Genomic DNA, 16,386 nt, shown 5'->3' on the forward strand with positions numbered 1-16,386 from the left:
GATATGTATGTGTGTGTTGGGGTGTGTGTGTGTTGGAGGGTGTGTGTGTGTGCACTGGTGTGTGTGTGTGTGTTGGGGTGTTTGTGTGTGTTGGGGTGTGTGTGTGTGCGTGCTGGTGTGTGTTTGTGTGTTGGGGTGTGTATGTGTGTGTTGGGGGTGTGTGTGTGTTGGGGGTGTGTATGTGTGTGTGTGCTGGTGTGTGTGTGTTGGGGTGTGTGTGTGTGCTGGTGTGTGTGTGTGCGCGCTGGGGTGTGTGTGTGTGCGCTGGGGTGTGTGTGCGCTGGTTGTGTGTGTGTGCGCTGGGGTGTGTGTGTGTGCACTGGTGTGTGTGTGTTGGGGTGTGTGTATGTGTTGGGATGTGTGTGTGTGCTGGTGTGTGTGTGTGTGCTGGGGTGTCTGTGCATGTGTGCACACTGGCATCCCCCCACCCCCACCCCCGGCGCCCGCTGAGGGCCGTGTGACACCGGGAGTCTGCCCCCAGGGCAGGGCCTGCAGTTTGGTGTCATCTCTGAATTTCTCCTACAAACATGTACAGCCTTGGCCTTTCTCATCCCGCATTCCTTGGAGCAGCAGTTGTCCTGCTGCCCTGGGGGTCTCCAAGGCAGGAGCCTGACCCGGGGCCGGCCTCACACAACCGAGCAGGGTGGGGCTACAGTGGAACTGGAGGGACGGTCCCTCTCAGGGTGGTGCTGGTGGGGGATCAGCAACAGTGGGCGCCTCCTGAAACTCGGCACCTGACCCTGATACCAGCCTGGAGGGCACGAACATCACAGGGGTGCTGTGTAAGCCTGTGACCCCCAGTCATACGCTCACACACACGGGACCCCTCCACTAGCCCTTAAACATCACACTTAGTGTGCCTCGCTCTGACTACAAAGCAACACGTGCTTGTTGAGGACGCTTGAGAAAGTACAGGGGAGCGCAAAGCCGGGTGTGAAACGGCCCAGCCGGCGAGAGCGGCAGTCCTGCTGCTCTCTGCTCATCTCTGGGCCGCGCAGCCTGGCCTTCAGGGCCCCAGGCGTGGCCTGTGGTCACATTCAGCCCACACCAGGACCCACCGGCAGGGACAGGGAGAGGCGTGGGCTCCGGCCCTGCACTGAGGGCCCAGATGCCAGCCCCTGTGGGGACAAACACTCAGGGTCTGATTCTCAGGGCAGTGGGCCTGGCGGCGGGAGGAGGGCCAGGGTGGCCGCAGACTGGAGACAGAAGCTCAGTTGTGGGCCCTCCAGGTCCTGCCCCTGCCCACGCAGCATCGTGCCCGCAAGCCAGCAGGGACCAGCCACCCTGGAAGAGGGCTGCTCCCCCCAGGTTTTGCCCCAGACTCCCCTGCTGTGAGGTTGCCTTAGGTCCCCAAACTATCTCCACCAGGATTCTCCTGACGAGGCCACGCAGGGCGGAAACTTTTCTTCATGTCCTGCATTCTCCCAGGCCAGGTCCTCCGCTCATAAAACCGGATGGCAAGCCTCAGGGCTGGGTTGCAGGGTGGAGTGTGGGGCCAGCCTCTGGCCGCTTCCGGAGGAGCCCATCCAGGCACTGGCAGTCAGGGTGGCCCCTGATCCACGACACTCTGGCAGGACGGTGGCCAGGTCCCCTGGGGTGCAGGGGCCTGAAAAGGCCCCCCCAATCCCAGGGGAAACCTGCCCCCCAGGCCCAGTAACCCATGCAGGCCTGAGGGTCTGTTCCAGGACCGTTTTGTGGACAAGGCGCTTCCTCTGGGCTGGCCCCACGCGGGCGGCAGGGGACCCACGGAGGAGGAAGGGGTGGGCCGCTCCGGGGGCGCTGGGCGAGGGCTGGGCCCGCCGCCGGACTGACGCTTTAAGAGCCTCCTAATTTGCATGGCCCGGCCCCGGCCCCGCCCAGGCCCGAGTGACCGCCGGCTGGATATTTAAATCGCGGCCACAGGGGCGGGTCTGGCTTCCAGCGCGGTCCCGCCCGGCGCCTTCCTCCGAAAGAGGCGACCCGAGCGCGGCCCGGCAGGGCGGGCGCGACCCGGGAGTCCACCTACCGACGGCGCGGCCGCGCTGCCCGCACGCCCGCCCGGCCCTGCGGGTCACTCCCCACCGCGGCCTCGCTCCGGCCCCCGCTGACCGCAAAGCCCCGTTCCGTCCCCCTGCGTCCCTGCCTCGTCGCCTTTCTGTCCCCGCTCCGTCCCCGCTGTGTCCGGCTCGCGTCCCCGCTGTGTGTGTCCCCGCTCCGTCCCCGCCCGCCGACCCCCAGCGATGCCGCGCGGCGCCACCTGGGCGCTGCTCTTGGCCGCGGCCCTGGGGCTCGGGGCGCGCGGGGCGCGCGGCGCGGTGGCCCTCGCCGACTTCTACCCGTTCGGCACGGAGCGCGGCGACGCGGTCACCCCCAAGCAGGACGACGGCGGCTCTGGGCTGCAGCCGCTCTCCGTGCTCTTCCCGTTCTTCGGCGCCGAGCACTCCGGCCTCTACGTGAGTAACCCGAGCCCGCGGGGGGCGCCAGGGAGGGCGCTGCAGCCCGGCCGCTGCCCGCCACCCGCCGCCCCGACTCCCGCCGCCGCCAGCAACTTGGCACCGCGGCGGCCAGAGGTGGAGTGAGGACAGCGCTTCCTCCTCCGGCGGCCAAGGCAGGACAGCGGCCCGAGGGAGCGGCGGGCGGGGCGGGGATGCGAGCTCCGGCCGGCCACCTGGGCCCCGCCGCTGCCTCTTTCCCTGCCCGACCGCCCGGGGCTGGGGTCGCGGGCCGACCCTGCGCAGCGCGGGCCGTCGGCCGTCCTGCGTACTTCACCGACAGCGCTGCGGCAGCGGGCCGGCGCGCCCTGCATTTCCCCGTGGGGCGCGCCCCCCTTCAGCTCCTCTCTTGGCTGCCAAGGTCCCAGCCCCTCTGAGGACCGCACGGCCCGCGCGTGCTTGGCACCTGAGGCCCACTGCCCCGAGGCTCGGGCCTGCCGGGACCTTCAGGGGCGCTCTGGGGAACCGGCAGGCTGGTCCTCTCTGAGCCCGCGGTCACTCTCCTGGGCCTGGGGAGCACTCAGGCCGACTGTCACACCGGACACCTGGAGGGAGCGCAGGAGAGTGGGGGCCGCTAGACCCAGGGACAGCACCTCCGCTCCTGGGGCGAGGGGCCCAGGCCACAGAGGGAATGAAATGTTGCGCCTCACGGCTGCATCGAGCATTCACTTGGGGGACCCATGCGCCAGCACCCCACTGTCCCCCAAATCCTGGCTGGAAGAGTGCTAGGCGGGGCTGAAGTCCTGTAACCTCCCACCCCGGCGCCTGCCCGCCCTTTCCAGCACCCCCTCCACCTCCAGCCGCCCCCACTCACCCCCATCAGCAGCCCCACCCCCCCGTCACTCACCCCCATCAGCACCGCCCCTCTTGACCCCAGCTCAGCCCACATCCCCTCTTCCTCTCCCCTGCTCGGCTGCTCCGACTCCGTGGGTGGGAGGGGACAGCCATTCTCTCTCGGTGCCACCCACTGAACGTCCCTCTGGGCCCGGCCTTGGACAGAGGGGCCGAGCTGACCTCCGGAAGTACGGGGCGGGCGGGCAGAGCTGTGCTCCGGGTCTCTGGGAGCCAGGGAGGCCCATACACCCTAGAAACGGGAAAACCCATGCTGGCACCGTCTTTCCAGGGCATTCTGTCCAAGTGCTCCTTGAGCATGCGGGCCAGGCTCAGCTGCCTGGCTCCGAGTCACAGGTGAAAACATGATTAAAACAGTTGACTCTCTTAACCACCTCACCAAAAATACCTACCCCTGCCAAAACAACTGAGAGAAAGGAGAGCTCTGCTAGCAAGACCCGTGGGCTCAGGAGAAACCAGCACTGTGGTTCATAACAAAATATGTGTCTCCAGAGGCTCTCTCCCAAAACTGACATAACGCAACACCTGCCGTGGGGATAGGGAGCCCGCTCCACACTGCCTCTGCTCAGTGGGGAAGACAGTCGGACCCTCGAGGACGCCTTGCCTGAAATAACTGCCTGCGCCCCGTGACCGAGCAGGGAGCGAGGCAGAGGTTAGGACTGAGGGCAGAGAAGGGAAGGGACAGGAAATGAAGGCGTTTATTCTGAAGCAAGTAGGTCAGACTGCTGCGTCCGAGAGGACCCCGCTGGGCCAGCCCCCAGCTGTGATCTTTGTCTGGCTGGGCAGCGGCCAGCCTCCAGCCCAGGCAGTGGGCTGAGGGAGAGCCCTCCAGGGCTGGGCCCCCGCCCCCGGCCTCTGCCCCCTCATCCCCAGCCAGTGCTCCGCAAAGAGCCGGTGTGGAGTGGGAGCATGCGTGGGTGGGTGAAGGCAGGCCCCAGCCCCTGACGCTGCCCACACTGTGACCCTGCTTTCTGCTGAGAAACAGACCCGGTGCCGCTGCGTACTAGGTGGCCCCCTTCTGGGAAGCCCCCTCATCTTGCCACAGCAGCTGTAGGTGGCAGTTGTCAGGCTCTGAGAACTGTCGAGAGTCCTTTCTCAACACAGACCAGGCCAACACTGCCAGCGGGCATGGTGGTGGCAGCCGCCCGGCGGAGGGGAACCCTCCTCACCAGGAGCCGGACAAGAGGCTGCGCCGTGGCCTGCCAGCCTGGCCGAGGGGCAGGGCCCACTCGGGGAGGTGTGAGGGCCCGGTGGCAACCGGAGGCCCTGTGCCCCTGCAGAAGCCCCCAGCTGCAGCCCCCCGAAGGCCACAGAGGGAGATCTCGGCTCCTCTGGCATCAGGAGCCCACTGGTGCCTCAGGCCGCGATTCTTTTCCCTCCCCCGGGGGGAGTGGCAGGCGGGCAGTCTGCTGCCAGGTGCACTGGCTGAGGTGTGACGTGGGGTCTGGGCCATGTCTCTCAGACTGAGCTGTGGGGGGTGGTGCCTGAGGTGGTGCACCCCCTACCTTGGTGTGCCCCCACTCACCCCTCAGATGCTCTTCCAGCCCCTGCTGGCCACTCACCCATGGAGTTGTGACCCCCTTGACTACTGAATGCAGGTCTTCCTCGTCCTGGTCTCTGGGGCACCCTGGTGCCAGTGCCCGGGGACCAGCCCTGGGTGGGAGCTGGAGCGTGTGGGCGAGGCAGGCAGTGAGCCCTGCGAGCCCCAGGTGAGTCCTGCTGGCCGTCAACCTGGCCTGTGCCCTGGCTGGTGCCCCAGGAAGTGCTGGCTCCATGCCTGGCATCTTCTGGCCTGCTGGCAGCCCCCCCTGGGGCACAGTCCCACCCGGCCTCTCCCGGAGCACCCACCCAGGGAAAGGGCTTCAGCCGAGAGCCTGATCCCCCAGCTCTGCAGGCCTGTCCCGCCAGTGACAGGTGCCCAGCCGATCCTGTCATGGCGTCTGCCCACCAAACATCTGCAAGGCCCACCTGACCCCCAGACGAAACCAGTGAGACGGAGGCAGAGCTGGCCGCTGTTCTCTGCTTAGAAACGCATGAGCCCCCAGTGGGCAGGGAGGGTCCTGGCCGGGCCCCTCCCGATGCCCCCTTCTTGCTGGTGCCCGGGGAGGACGAGGAGCCAGCAGCGGTCAAGGGAGCGAGCGTTGTGGGGCAGCCCGGGGACCCCGCTCTGGATCAGGACCGCCAGAGGGCTGCCACACAGAGGGGCCGTTTATCTTTGCACTGTGAGGGGGGCGTTCTTGGAGGTGTGTGGGGACACCATGCACTGAGGGAAGTGCAGGCAGCCGTGACCCCCTGGCCACTCAGAGGCCCAGTGCCCGGATCCTGGCTCCCAGACACCCGCAGGAAAAGAAGGAAACGAATCTGGGAAATCTCCCTCCAGAGAGGAGGCGCGTGACCAACGCGTGATCAGGACTCAGCGACAGGGCACAGAGGCCGTCGGCTGGGGGCTTTCGGCGGCTGCAGGGCAGGGGACGAGTGAGGCGTTAAAACAGTGGAAGCGTCAGCCTTGAGTCTGTTAAGTAGGGAGAAGCAGCGGGTTCACACCGGCGGGAGTAAACGCGCGACGCGGCGTGCAAGCGGAGGACGCTCTGCATGCCCGGCGCTGGGTCACCGTGCGTGTCCTCGGCAGGGATCGTCCCTGCCGGGGGATGGACACACTGTCGGCTTCGGGGTGAAGCCGCCTCTGCTGCAAGCTCCTTTCACACCTGTCCGTGCAGCAGGAGACGGAACGTGGGCAAGCAGGCAGGGCAGAGTCCTAGCGTTTGCTGAGTGTGGATCCAAAGTGTGAGCTGTGTCTTGTAGGGTTCCTTGAGTCTGACTTTCTACCAGTCACCCCGTTCCCCTGGGAACGCCTTCCCGTGGGAACCCCGGAGCCCCGGGCACGCACCTTGCCACTCTCACCGGGAGGCAAGCCTGCCCGGCTTGGGAGAGCTCAGGTGGCCCTGTCCCAGCTCTCGGGGGCTGTGATGCTAACAGTGGCCAGCTGGCCACACTGCGCCCCGGACAACCCGCCGTTCACTCACTACGGACTTGTTGCTAATTCACTTTTATGCGTTCATCTCGAAACCTTGATGGAGCCCCAGAGCTGAGTCAAGGAGGGGACACAAACCCGCCGCACTGTTTAATTTTCAGTTTTAAGATGACTTTCGTCCTGTTTGTTCACCGTGCTCGCCCAGCCCCTGGAGGAGAGTTAGCTCCTAGAAGCAGCCTTGTAAATGTCGGCTGTTCATCTTCAGGACAATACACCCCAACCCCATCATCCCAAAACGAGCACACTAAATGTTTTGGCAAAATCCCTCCTGGTGTGTTGTCAAATATATCTGGGGCTGTCTGGGGCTGCCTGTCATGCAAGTTCCCATTCTGCACACTCCTTTCAGTGTTATACCATGAGCATTTTCCAGGGCCTCAAACTTGCTGTGAAAACCTGCTTCTGCTGACAGTATAATATTCCATCCTGTGGCTATGAGTGCTAAGTTACTTCAGTCGTGTCTGACTCTTTGCGACCCTATAGACTGTGGCCCCCCAGGCTCCTCTGTCCATGGAATTCTCCAGACAAGAATACTGGAGTGGGTTGCCATGCCCTCCTCCAGGGGGTCTTCCCAACCCAGGGATCAAACCTGTCTCTTATGTGTCCTGCACTGGCAGACAGGATTGTTATTGCGAGCGCCACTGATCGTAATTCTTGTAACCGGTTACGAGCTGTGGACTGTGTGGCGGCCTCAGTGTTTCCTGGGATGCTCGAGTGCACGTCCAGCTCACACACCTTTGTCCAGGCCTTTGGTCCTTCCCTTTTCTTATAACAAGTTCCTCATCCACACCCTCCTCTGGGGTGAAGGGGGCTCCTCGCCTGAACTGAGTCAGCCTGGAGGGCACTGCTTCTGGCCCCCCAGATTCCAGGCCATGCAGGGCACCTGTGGTCCAGCTGATGACGGCGTGGGGGCAGTGGGCAGGCCCAGGGACAGAAGCAGGAAGACACCACGCCTATAGCTCCGAGACTGGGCGGGTGCCCAGCTGGACACCCCCCATACCTCCTGCGTGGGGGGCCCAGCCTCAACACTTCAGGGTCTGTAATTAGCCCTCTACAAACTAGGCATGTCGCTCGTGAAATGCCCACTGTGTGCAAAGCAGTGCTCTCCTCCCAGCCCCAGGACTCAGTCTGAGCGCCGGGGGCTGAGTCCGGGGCCACAGGAGGGGCACGGTGTCCTCTGAGCTGCTCCAGGGTCTGAGTCTGGAGCCAGACACGCCCCCTTGGGCCCTGCCACCTGCTCCTGGCAGAGGGGGCACAGCATAGGCAGCCCAGAGGCCTGCTGGAGGTGGGGGCTGGGATCCGGAGGAGTGCGCTGTCCCGGGTGCACCTGGCAGGGTGTGGGAGCAGACACCCCAGGTCTGCACTCAGAGACGACATCTAGTGGGGGGTGGCTACGGAGCTCAGGGCAGCAAGGTCAGGCTGTGCTGGGTGTGGGCTGCTGTCCCCGCGGTGTCCAGGGCCCCCGGGGACTTGGGGTCTTGTCCTGGCGGACACCTGGCCGAGGGATGGCAGGTGAGGAAAGAAGGTGGCTTTGCGGGAGGAGGTGGAGCAGGAGCTATGGTCTGGTGGGGGGGATGGGGGCAGGGGAGGGGCGGTGAGGCCTGCGGGAGGCTCAGGACAGGGCCTGGCCCTCCTGAAGGGGCCACCCTGGTGGAGGGGCTCAAGGGCCTGGGCTCAGGGCCACAGGCAGGGCCACGAGGCCCGGGAGGAGACCAGAGGGTAGTCACAGGGAGGCCCTGATTGGCAGCGGAGGAGGAGCAGGGCGTGCACCCCAGCTGTCCTCCAACCCGCCCTCTGGGGGACTCTCTCTAACCCCCCACCCCCACGGGGCCTGACACCAGCCCTCTGCCCATCCCCAGCCCTCACCCTGGTTCCATGGCGGCAGCACTCCTGGGGCCAGGAGAGGCCCGCCCAGCACACGGGGCGCTTGGGGAGGGCCAGCCTGTCCTCTGCAGGTTCTGGTATCCAGGGCCCCACCTTGCCCAGGGCCCCGAGCCCAGCCCACACTTGTCCTGTGAGCAGGACCCCAGTCCCCAGCTGTGCTTATGGAAGGAATCCTGGTTCCCTAGAAAGCCGCCAGGAAATAAAAGACATGCCTACATTTTTCAAAACAAGCTTATAAAGGGCCTCGGGGCTTTATTGTTTTATTTCTGGCAGAGACGTCAAAGCAGGAACCGAGGCCGCGCCCTCTGTGATCTGATGTTTGCAGAGCTGGGTGCTGCAGCCGAGGGACCCCGGCTCCCCTCCAGGCCGGCCCGCCCAGCCCGGAGCAGCCCCTACCCAGCAAGGGTGGCTCCAGCCAGCCCCAAACTGCCCGGCTCAGGGACCAGCCAGACACACGTCCCACACTTTCAGCTGCAAGTGGCCTCTGAGAGAGTCTCCAGGACATTTCCGCTCCTTCCCCACTTTATCCAAGTCGGAAATGCCTCCAGGCGGTCTCTGCACTTTCTCCTGGGTCAGGCGAGGGCCAGCCCTGCTGCCAGCCCTCTTCCTGGCCATACGCACCCCCAGTCAAGGGCAGACCTCCTCCACGCCCCACGGGCCACCTTCCTGCTGCACATGGCCCTGGGTCTGTCCCAAGGGACCAGCGACTCCCCCACCAAGATCCTCACCTGCCAGGGTCCTAGGCGAGGAGTCAGCACCTGCGGCTGCCCGCTCCACGTGGTCGGCTCCATCCACACCACCTTCAAAGGGCAGCCGGGGAGCCAGCCCCACCCCAGGGGGCCAGTGCTCAGACCCCCCGAGAGGAGGACCCTACTGTGGCCAAGCACAGCAAAGCCAGCACTGCCCCCAAGGCCCGGGCTTGGGAAGACCGGAGGGTGGCCACAGGGAGGCCCTGAACGTCAGGAACTGCAGGGAAGTGGGGGGCAGAAGGGGCTTCGGAGCCAAAGTCCTGCAGGCCACTCCCAAGTGTCCTGCTCCCTTCCTGCCCCCGGGGTGTCTCCCTGCCTTTCTGCCAGCATCCCAAGGTGGGGGAAGCCGGCAGACCCCCCCCCCCCCCCGCTGGCTTCAGGCCCTGAAGGACGGTGGGTGCAGGACCCCCAGCAAACAGCCAGTTCCATGTTGGGTTTCTGATCCATCGGCGGCTGAGGAGGTGCGGGCTCTTGCAAGGGGTCCCGGTCGAATTCTTTCTCCTGTTTTCCTATGTCTGTTGTGTGTTTGACCAAGTGCTAGCGCAAGTAGAAAAATAATAATAAGACTGACCTCTTGTGGAGGCCCCTAAGAGGAAGAAACACAGGGTGGGGTAGACAGGGCCTCCCGCAGGGGTCCCCGCACCCCCGGACCCTGCCCCGCCCGGGGATGTTCTTCTCTGAACAAAGGAAGTCCGAGAACGGTCCTGTCCAGGTGGGAGCGCTGGCCAGCGGCCTGGCCGCTCAACACGGGGCCCGTGCCTCCCCACCGCGGTCCCGGCCCTGCTGGGCCCTGGCAGCGGAACAGGGCCGGCTTGTTCTGCCTCCTTCCTGGCCCACACCCCGTGGGAAGGGCGGCAGCCATCTGAGGCGGGCCGAGAGGGGAGCCGGAGGCGGCCAAGTGCTGGCGGGCAGGCCGGAGGCCTCTGCACACGCCGCAGGCACCTGAGCCCAGGCTTCAAAGGCAGGAAGGAGACTTGGCGGAGCGGTCGGCGGAGCCACGCGGCCGGGCCAGCTTGGGGGGTGCCGGATGCGGGCCGGGCAGGCGGGCAGGTCCTCCGGCAGGTGGCCCACCACCGGGACCCTGCGGCCACGGCCTTGGCCTCCTGCCCTCCTAACTGCGTCCCCCCTCCAGCGCGGCTCCTCACCCTGCATTCCGTCTACCTAAACGCAGGCACAGAGCCGGACCTGCGCCAGTGCGCGGCTCCGAGTGCAGGCCCCGCCCCAGCAGCCAGCCACGCCACGCCCCCACGCTCTCCACGCCCTCCAAGACCACGCCCCTCACATTCGCCCTGACCACGCCCCCGCATCCCTGCTGAGGTCATAGTGCTGCACCTGCCTTCCTCCAAATTGTTTAGGTTCCTCCATCCATATTCTGTCTACCTATTTATAATTAAAATACGTTCAAGCTACCGCACAATTGCACTCACCTCACATGCTAGCAAAGTAATGCTCAAAATTCTCCAAGCCAGGCTTCAACAGTATGTGAACCAAGAACTTCCAGATGTTCAAGCTGGATTTAGAAAAGGAAAAGGAACCAAAGATCAAATTGCCAAAATCCGTTGGATCATCGAAAAAGCAAGACAGTTCCAGAAAAACATCTACTTCTGGTTCATTGACTATCCTAAAGCCTTTGACTGTGTGGATCACAACAAAGTGTGGGAAATCCTTCAAGAGATGGGAATACCAGACCACCTGACCTGCCTCCTAAGAAATCTATATGCAGGTCAAGAAGTAACTGTTAGAACTGGACATGGAACAACAGACTGGTTCCAAATCGGGAAAGGAGTGCATCAAGGCTGTATATTGTCACCCTGCTTATTTAATGTATATGCAGAGTACATCATGCTTACTTGATGAAGCTCAAGCTGGTACCAAGATTCCTGGGAGAAATATCAATAACCTCAGATATGCAGATGACACCACCCTTACAGCAGAAAGTGAAGAGGAACTGAAGTCTCTTGATTAAAGCGAAAGAAGAGAGTGAGGTGGCTTAAAACTCAACATTCAGAAAACTAAGATCATGGCATCTGGTCACATCACTTCATGGCAAATAGATGGGGAAACAATGGAAACAGTGAGAGACTTTATTTTCTTGAGCTCCAAAACCACTGCAGATGGTGACTGTAGCCATGAAATTAAAAGACACTTACTCCTTGGAAGGAAAGTTATGACCAGCCTAGTTAGCATATTCAAAAGCAGAAACATTACTCTGTCAACAAATGTCCGTCTAGTCAAGGCTATGGTTTTTCCAGTGGTTATATATGGATGTGAGAGTTGGACTATAAAGAAGGCTGAGCACCAAAGAATTGATGCTTTTGAACTGTGGTGTTGGAGAAGACTCTTGAGAGTCCCTTGGACTGCATGGAGATCAAACCATTCAGTCCTAAAGGAAACCAGTCCTGAATATTCATTGGAAGGACTGATGCTGCAGCTGAAGTTCAAATACTTTGGCCACCTGATGCAAAGAACTGACTCATTGGAAAAGACCCTGATCCTGGGAGAGATTGAAGGCAGGAGAAGAAGCGTATGACAGAGGATGAGATGGTTGGATGGCATCAGTGACTCGATGGACATGAGTTTGAGCAAGCTCCGAGAGTTGGTGATGGACAGGGAGGCCTGGTGTGCTGCAGTCCATGAGGTCGCAGAGAGTCAGATACGACTGAGCAACTGAACTGATAATTAAAATATATTATTTAATATTTAAAGTAATATATTTTAATTATTAATACCTAGATCATCTTCAAATTGTTCATCAGTTTCACCGCGGTGGACTTTTGGGGTTGTTCCTACTTTTAGACCATTTTTACTGGTGCTGTTTGCAAAAATCCCTGAACACGTGTCCGGGTGCACGTGGGCGCTGGTGTAAGAGTGGGCGCTGCAGGGAAAGGGGCCCACCCGCCACTCCAACCCTGACCCAATGGTGTGGGTGGGTGAAAATGCGGTCCTGATGTCCTTTTTCATTCCTGAGGCTGAGCGCTGGATTTCCTCATTTGTAAATGCACTAAGTCTTTTCTCTTTTCTACTGAGTTTGCTTTTTTCATGTTACTGTATGGGAGTTCTGTATCTTCACTGGGTCACAATTGTTGCAAATAGATTTTCCCTTTTTTTCTGCACCTATTTCACTCTCTATAGTGGCATCTTGGGTAAATAGACACACTTGAGTTTAACGCGGTAAATGAACCCATCTTTATTTTTATGGTCTGTGCCTGATTTTAAAAATTCCCCGCAAGGCATGAATACATTTCCAGTCATCCTCCCACCTGCCAACAGCCTCACGGCTGTGTGGCTTGGTCGCTCACACCTGTGCCCCTGCACACGCACACATGAAGCAGGCACATGACTCCACTTGAAGGAAAGCAGCCCTTCGGTCGCCTCCCTTGCCCAAGCCTCCCTGGCCTGAGCCTCCCTGGCCTGAGCCTCCCTTGCCTGAGGGTGCACATGCCCGGGCACTTTTCTGTGTCATCTCCGATATTTTCAGGACAGTTTTATAATTGATGGCAGGGAAGACCTGCATGGTTTTTGTTAGGCTTACCCTTGAGGACGTGATGTTTTCTGTACTGTATAGATGGTGCCTTTCCTTCATTTCTTTTCTGCTTACTTCTGTTAATGCAGAATCTCAGTTGAGCTCTTACCTTTTCTAATATTATAGTTCAAACCAGACCAAACCTCTGATTAATTTCACCACCTTATCCAGATTCTTTTGGGTTTTCCACACTCGTGTTCATCGCATCTGCAGCTGGTGACTGTGGTGTTCCTTCATTCCTGGCCGTTTTGCACCTGGCCTCACTCTTTGCCTTGCTGTGCTGGCTGGACACCTGTATTCAGCAGATGCAGTGTTGGCAGGATCCCGAAAAGGAAGCGGCCCGAGTTTCACGACTAAACGTGCTGCTTCTTCCTGTTTGCTCTCAAGAGGCCCTTTTATCAGGTTAGGATGTCCTTTCATGGGCTTCCCTGGTGGCGCTAGTGGTAAAGAACCTGCCTGCCAATGCAGGAGACAAGAGATATGGGTTCGATCCCTGGGTCGGGAAGATCCTCTGGAGGAAGGCAAGACTACCAACTCCAGTATTCTTGCCTGGAGATTCCCAGGGATAGTCATATTCCTATTCTCATATTTGGGGAATTTGTATCACATGTGGATGTTGGCTATTACTAGAAGGCAATGGCACCCCACTCCAGTATTCTTGCCTGGAGAATCCCATGGACGGAGGAGCCTGGAGAGCTACAGTCCACGGGGTCGCAAAGAGTCAGACACGACTGAGAGACTTCACTTCTTCACTTCACTTCTTCACTTCACTTCACTTCTATGCCTACAGAAATGATTGATGATTATATGATTTTCACATTTAACCTGTTAAATCGGTCATTTAAATTAATATTTTGTAATGTAAAGGCACACTTGTATTCCTAACAAAAATCCAAGTTGGTAATGATTAATTATTTATCCAATTTATATATTGCTGGATTCACTTTGCTAATAATGCATTAATATTTCAGCAGATTTTATATGTGCAATTGGCCCATTATTGACTGGCCTTGTTAACTTTTACCATCAAGGTCATGCAAGCCTTGTAGAATGAGCTATTCTGTCTGGAAGAATCTGTGCGCCTCTGGGCTGACCTCCTAGATGTTTGGTAGAACTCACTGGAGCTGCCACCTGGACCTAGATCTTTCTTGGCGGGAAAATTTTGAACACTAATTAGATTCTTTATGATTATATATTAAAAAATAGGTTGTCTGTTTCCACTCACATGTGGTAAGCTGTTCTTCTCGGGGGAATATCCATTTTTGTATACAATTTCAAGGTTATTAACATGAAACTGTTGAGCTCTAGGGTCTGATGGTGGCTTCCTGACACGCCAGCATCGCCTGCCGCTGCTGCGTGGAGGCTGCCCAGGCCTCGGGCTCCCCACCGGCTGTTGGGGGCTATGGCGAAGCAGCGCACACCATGTGGTTCGCATTGGTGTCCCTGGCTGTCTGAGTCCCACGAGGCCACACAGAGGGGCCCAGGCAGATGGAACCCAGACTGTGGGTTTGCATCACAGCCAGGAAACCCTGGGCCCGGGAGCTCCACCTCTCTTGTGGCAAGCCTGCCTTTGTCCCCAAGGGAGACCACACTTTGTCCAAGGCCAATCTCTACAAAGACAAACTCAAGACCCAGCCCAGGCGGGCAGCAGACCGCCTCCCTCCTGGCCCACCTTTGCTCTGGCTCCACCCGAGTCTGCCCACCGGTCTGACTTCAGGCCAGCAGAGGCCAGGACTGAATCCAGGTCCGGTCTGACTTCAGGCCAGCAGAGGCCAGGACTGAACCCAGGTCCGGTCTGACTTCAGGCCAGCAGAGGCCAGGACTGAACCCAGGTGGTCTGCTGCCCTCAGGACTCCGAGCAGCGGGGCAGGTGCAGGCGGCGAGCGTGGACCCCACGGGGGCCGGAGTGCTCCGTGGCCAGGCCTCCATCCACCAGGACCCACGACTGCGTGCAGACCGCCTGCTGACCTCAGCCACCCTCCCCAGGGACCACAGAGGAGCCCCCCGGCACAGGCAGACCCCTGCCCACGCCCACATCACCATCCCTGCCTGCAGACCTGGGGGGACTCGGGCTCTCGTCCAGGGTCTGTTAAACTCGATTCAGACGTCCTGGCCCACTGGTGTGGCTAAGGACCGAGGCCATGTCACCCAGCACTGTGGCCTCAGCCACCACACACAGCGGACCCCAAGGCCAAGTGTGCGTTGCTGTCCGGAAGAGGGACGCAAAGGCGCACAGGCGTGCTTCCCGGGGGGCGGGGCCGGCTACACGGGGGTCAGCAGCCAGGCTGGGCGGCACTGTGGTCAGGGAGAGGGGCGCCCCCGTCGCCCCGGCCCCTGCCCAGAGGGCCACCAAAGGGAGCCAGACCATTCCCGGGGCCGCGTTCTGTGAGCAAACAGGGCCAGAGGGGTGGACGGGGCAGAAGGCCTTGGGGTGATCTTGAGGCGGCTGGCCGCAGGCTCGTGACACCAGGTGCCCCCAGAGGGTGGGGAAGCAGGGTGCCCATCGGACTGCTGACTCCAACCTCTGCAGAGGCGGGGGTGCCTGTGAGAAGCGCCCCTGTCACTGCCAGACACAGAGTTCCAGGGGGTGGATGGTGGCAGTGCCGTGGCCAGAGCAGGCAGGTGAGGCTGCAGGGCAGCACCATCGTGGAAGCGTATGGACAGCAGTGAGCACCCACCCTGGCCGCGACGGGCCAGCGTCTGTGCCCACAGGCCTGGCAAGCGGCGGTGGCTTTGCTGCCTGGCGTAGAGCCCTTCCTTTTGCTGGGTCCGTGGTGGTAGCCGTGTCTCTGGCCCCAGGAAGGCCTTGGGGCATCCCCACCAGTCCCGTCAGAGGACAGACACCCCCGGGGTACCCGCCCGAGGACCGCAGCCACTGCCACAGCAACAGGCCCAGGGAGGCCCCCTTGGTCCAGCAGCAACAGCCCCAGGACACGGCGCTGCAGACCTCTCTGCAAGGTCAGGCAGTGACCCTGGGTGTGTGGTGGCCGCCAGGGCTCTGAGCAGGCAGTCGTCATGTGAACAAGTGGAAACGCAGCTGGGTCCCCTAAAGCATGGCCACGGAACCCGGCCCAGGCCCGTCCGGTGCTCAGAGCGCGCTTGCCTTTTGAAAGGGCTGTAAAAGCAAAGGAAAGGAGCAGTGCAGCCCAGCGACGGAGACTGCAGTCCCGGATGAGAGTATTTACCGTCTGGCCCTGCGCACAAGTCAGCAGACCCTCCTGCAGGCCCTGAGCAGCCCCCGCCCCCCTACCGCCGCCGCGGATCAGGACAAACCCTGCGTGTCTGGACCCTCAGAGTACCCTACGCAGTCGGGGCTGGAGCGGGATGGGTCTGCCCATAGCCCTTCCCCAGAAGGGGCTGGGGCTGGATGGCTGCTGCCCCCCAGTGGACACCATCGGGTCCAGCTTAGCTGCACCGTGTGTGAAACAGGCAGGCTTTCAGGGGACTCCCTGAAACTCGAGGTCCCGCCAAGCCAGGGCTGTGCTCCGGGTGCTGGGGTGGGGCAGCTGCTGCTGTTCTCGATGGAACCAAGCCGGCCCTTGGCCCGTCCACCTTCCTGATTTGGCCACCCTGCTGGCCCTTCCAAGTCGGCCCGCCCCAGTGTGGGGGGTGGGGGGGACAGAGTCACAGACCCCACGGGTCACGCTCCGCTCCTGCGAGCTCTCACGGGGAGCGGCAGTGCCCCAAGTTTACACAGGATGCAATGGGCGCTGACTCGGGCAGGGGGCGCGCTGGGCAAGGACGTGGGTCTGCGCTGGGCTCCCGGCTCCAAGTCCTGCTGCTGCAGGCGCGGGGGTCGGGGTGGGAGGGGTCTGTGCAGCCCGCCAGCCCCTCTGCACGTGCGGGGCCCCTCAGAGGAGACCCCAGACACTTCCCCGA

The 16,386-nt window shown here is 61.1% G+C and overlaps 1 protein-coding gene across 1 annotated transcript in view; it reads left to right on the top strand.

Annotated features, from left to right (window-relative positions):
- Nucleotides 1–2,219: 2,219 nt before the first annotated feature.
- SNED1 (sushi, nidogen and EGF like domains 1) overlaps nt 2,220–16,386 on the top strand; it is an 81,678-nt gene continuing 67,511 nt past the window's right edge. Inside the window, exon 1 of the mRNA XM_068962437.1 lies at nt 2,220–2,432. Within this exon, the coding sequence (XP_068818538.1) occupies nt 2,220–2,432 (213 nt within the window). The remainder of the gene's footprint in view (nt 2,433–16,386) is intronic.

Source organism: Capricornis sumatraensis, chromosome 2 (genome assembly GCF_032405125.1).
Source record: "Capricornis sumatraensis isolate serow.1 chromosome 2, serow.2, whole genome shotgun sequence".
Taxonomy (NCBI): Eukaryota; Metazoa; Chordata; class Mammalia; order Artiodactyla; family Bovidae; genus Capricornis; species Capricornis sumatraensis.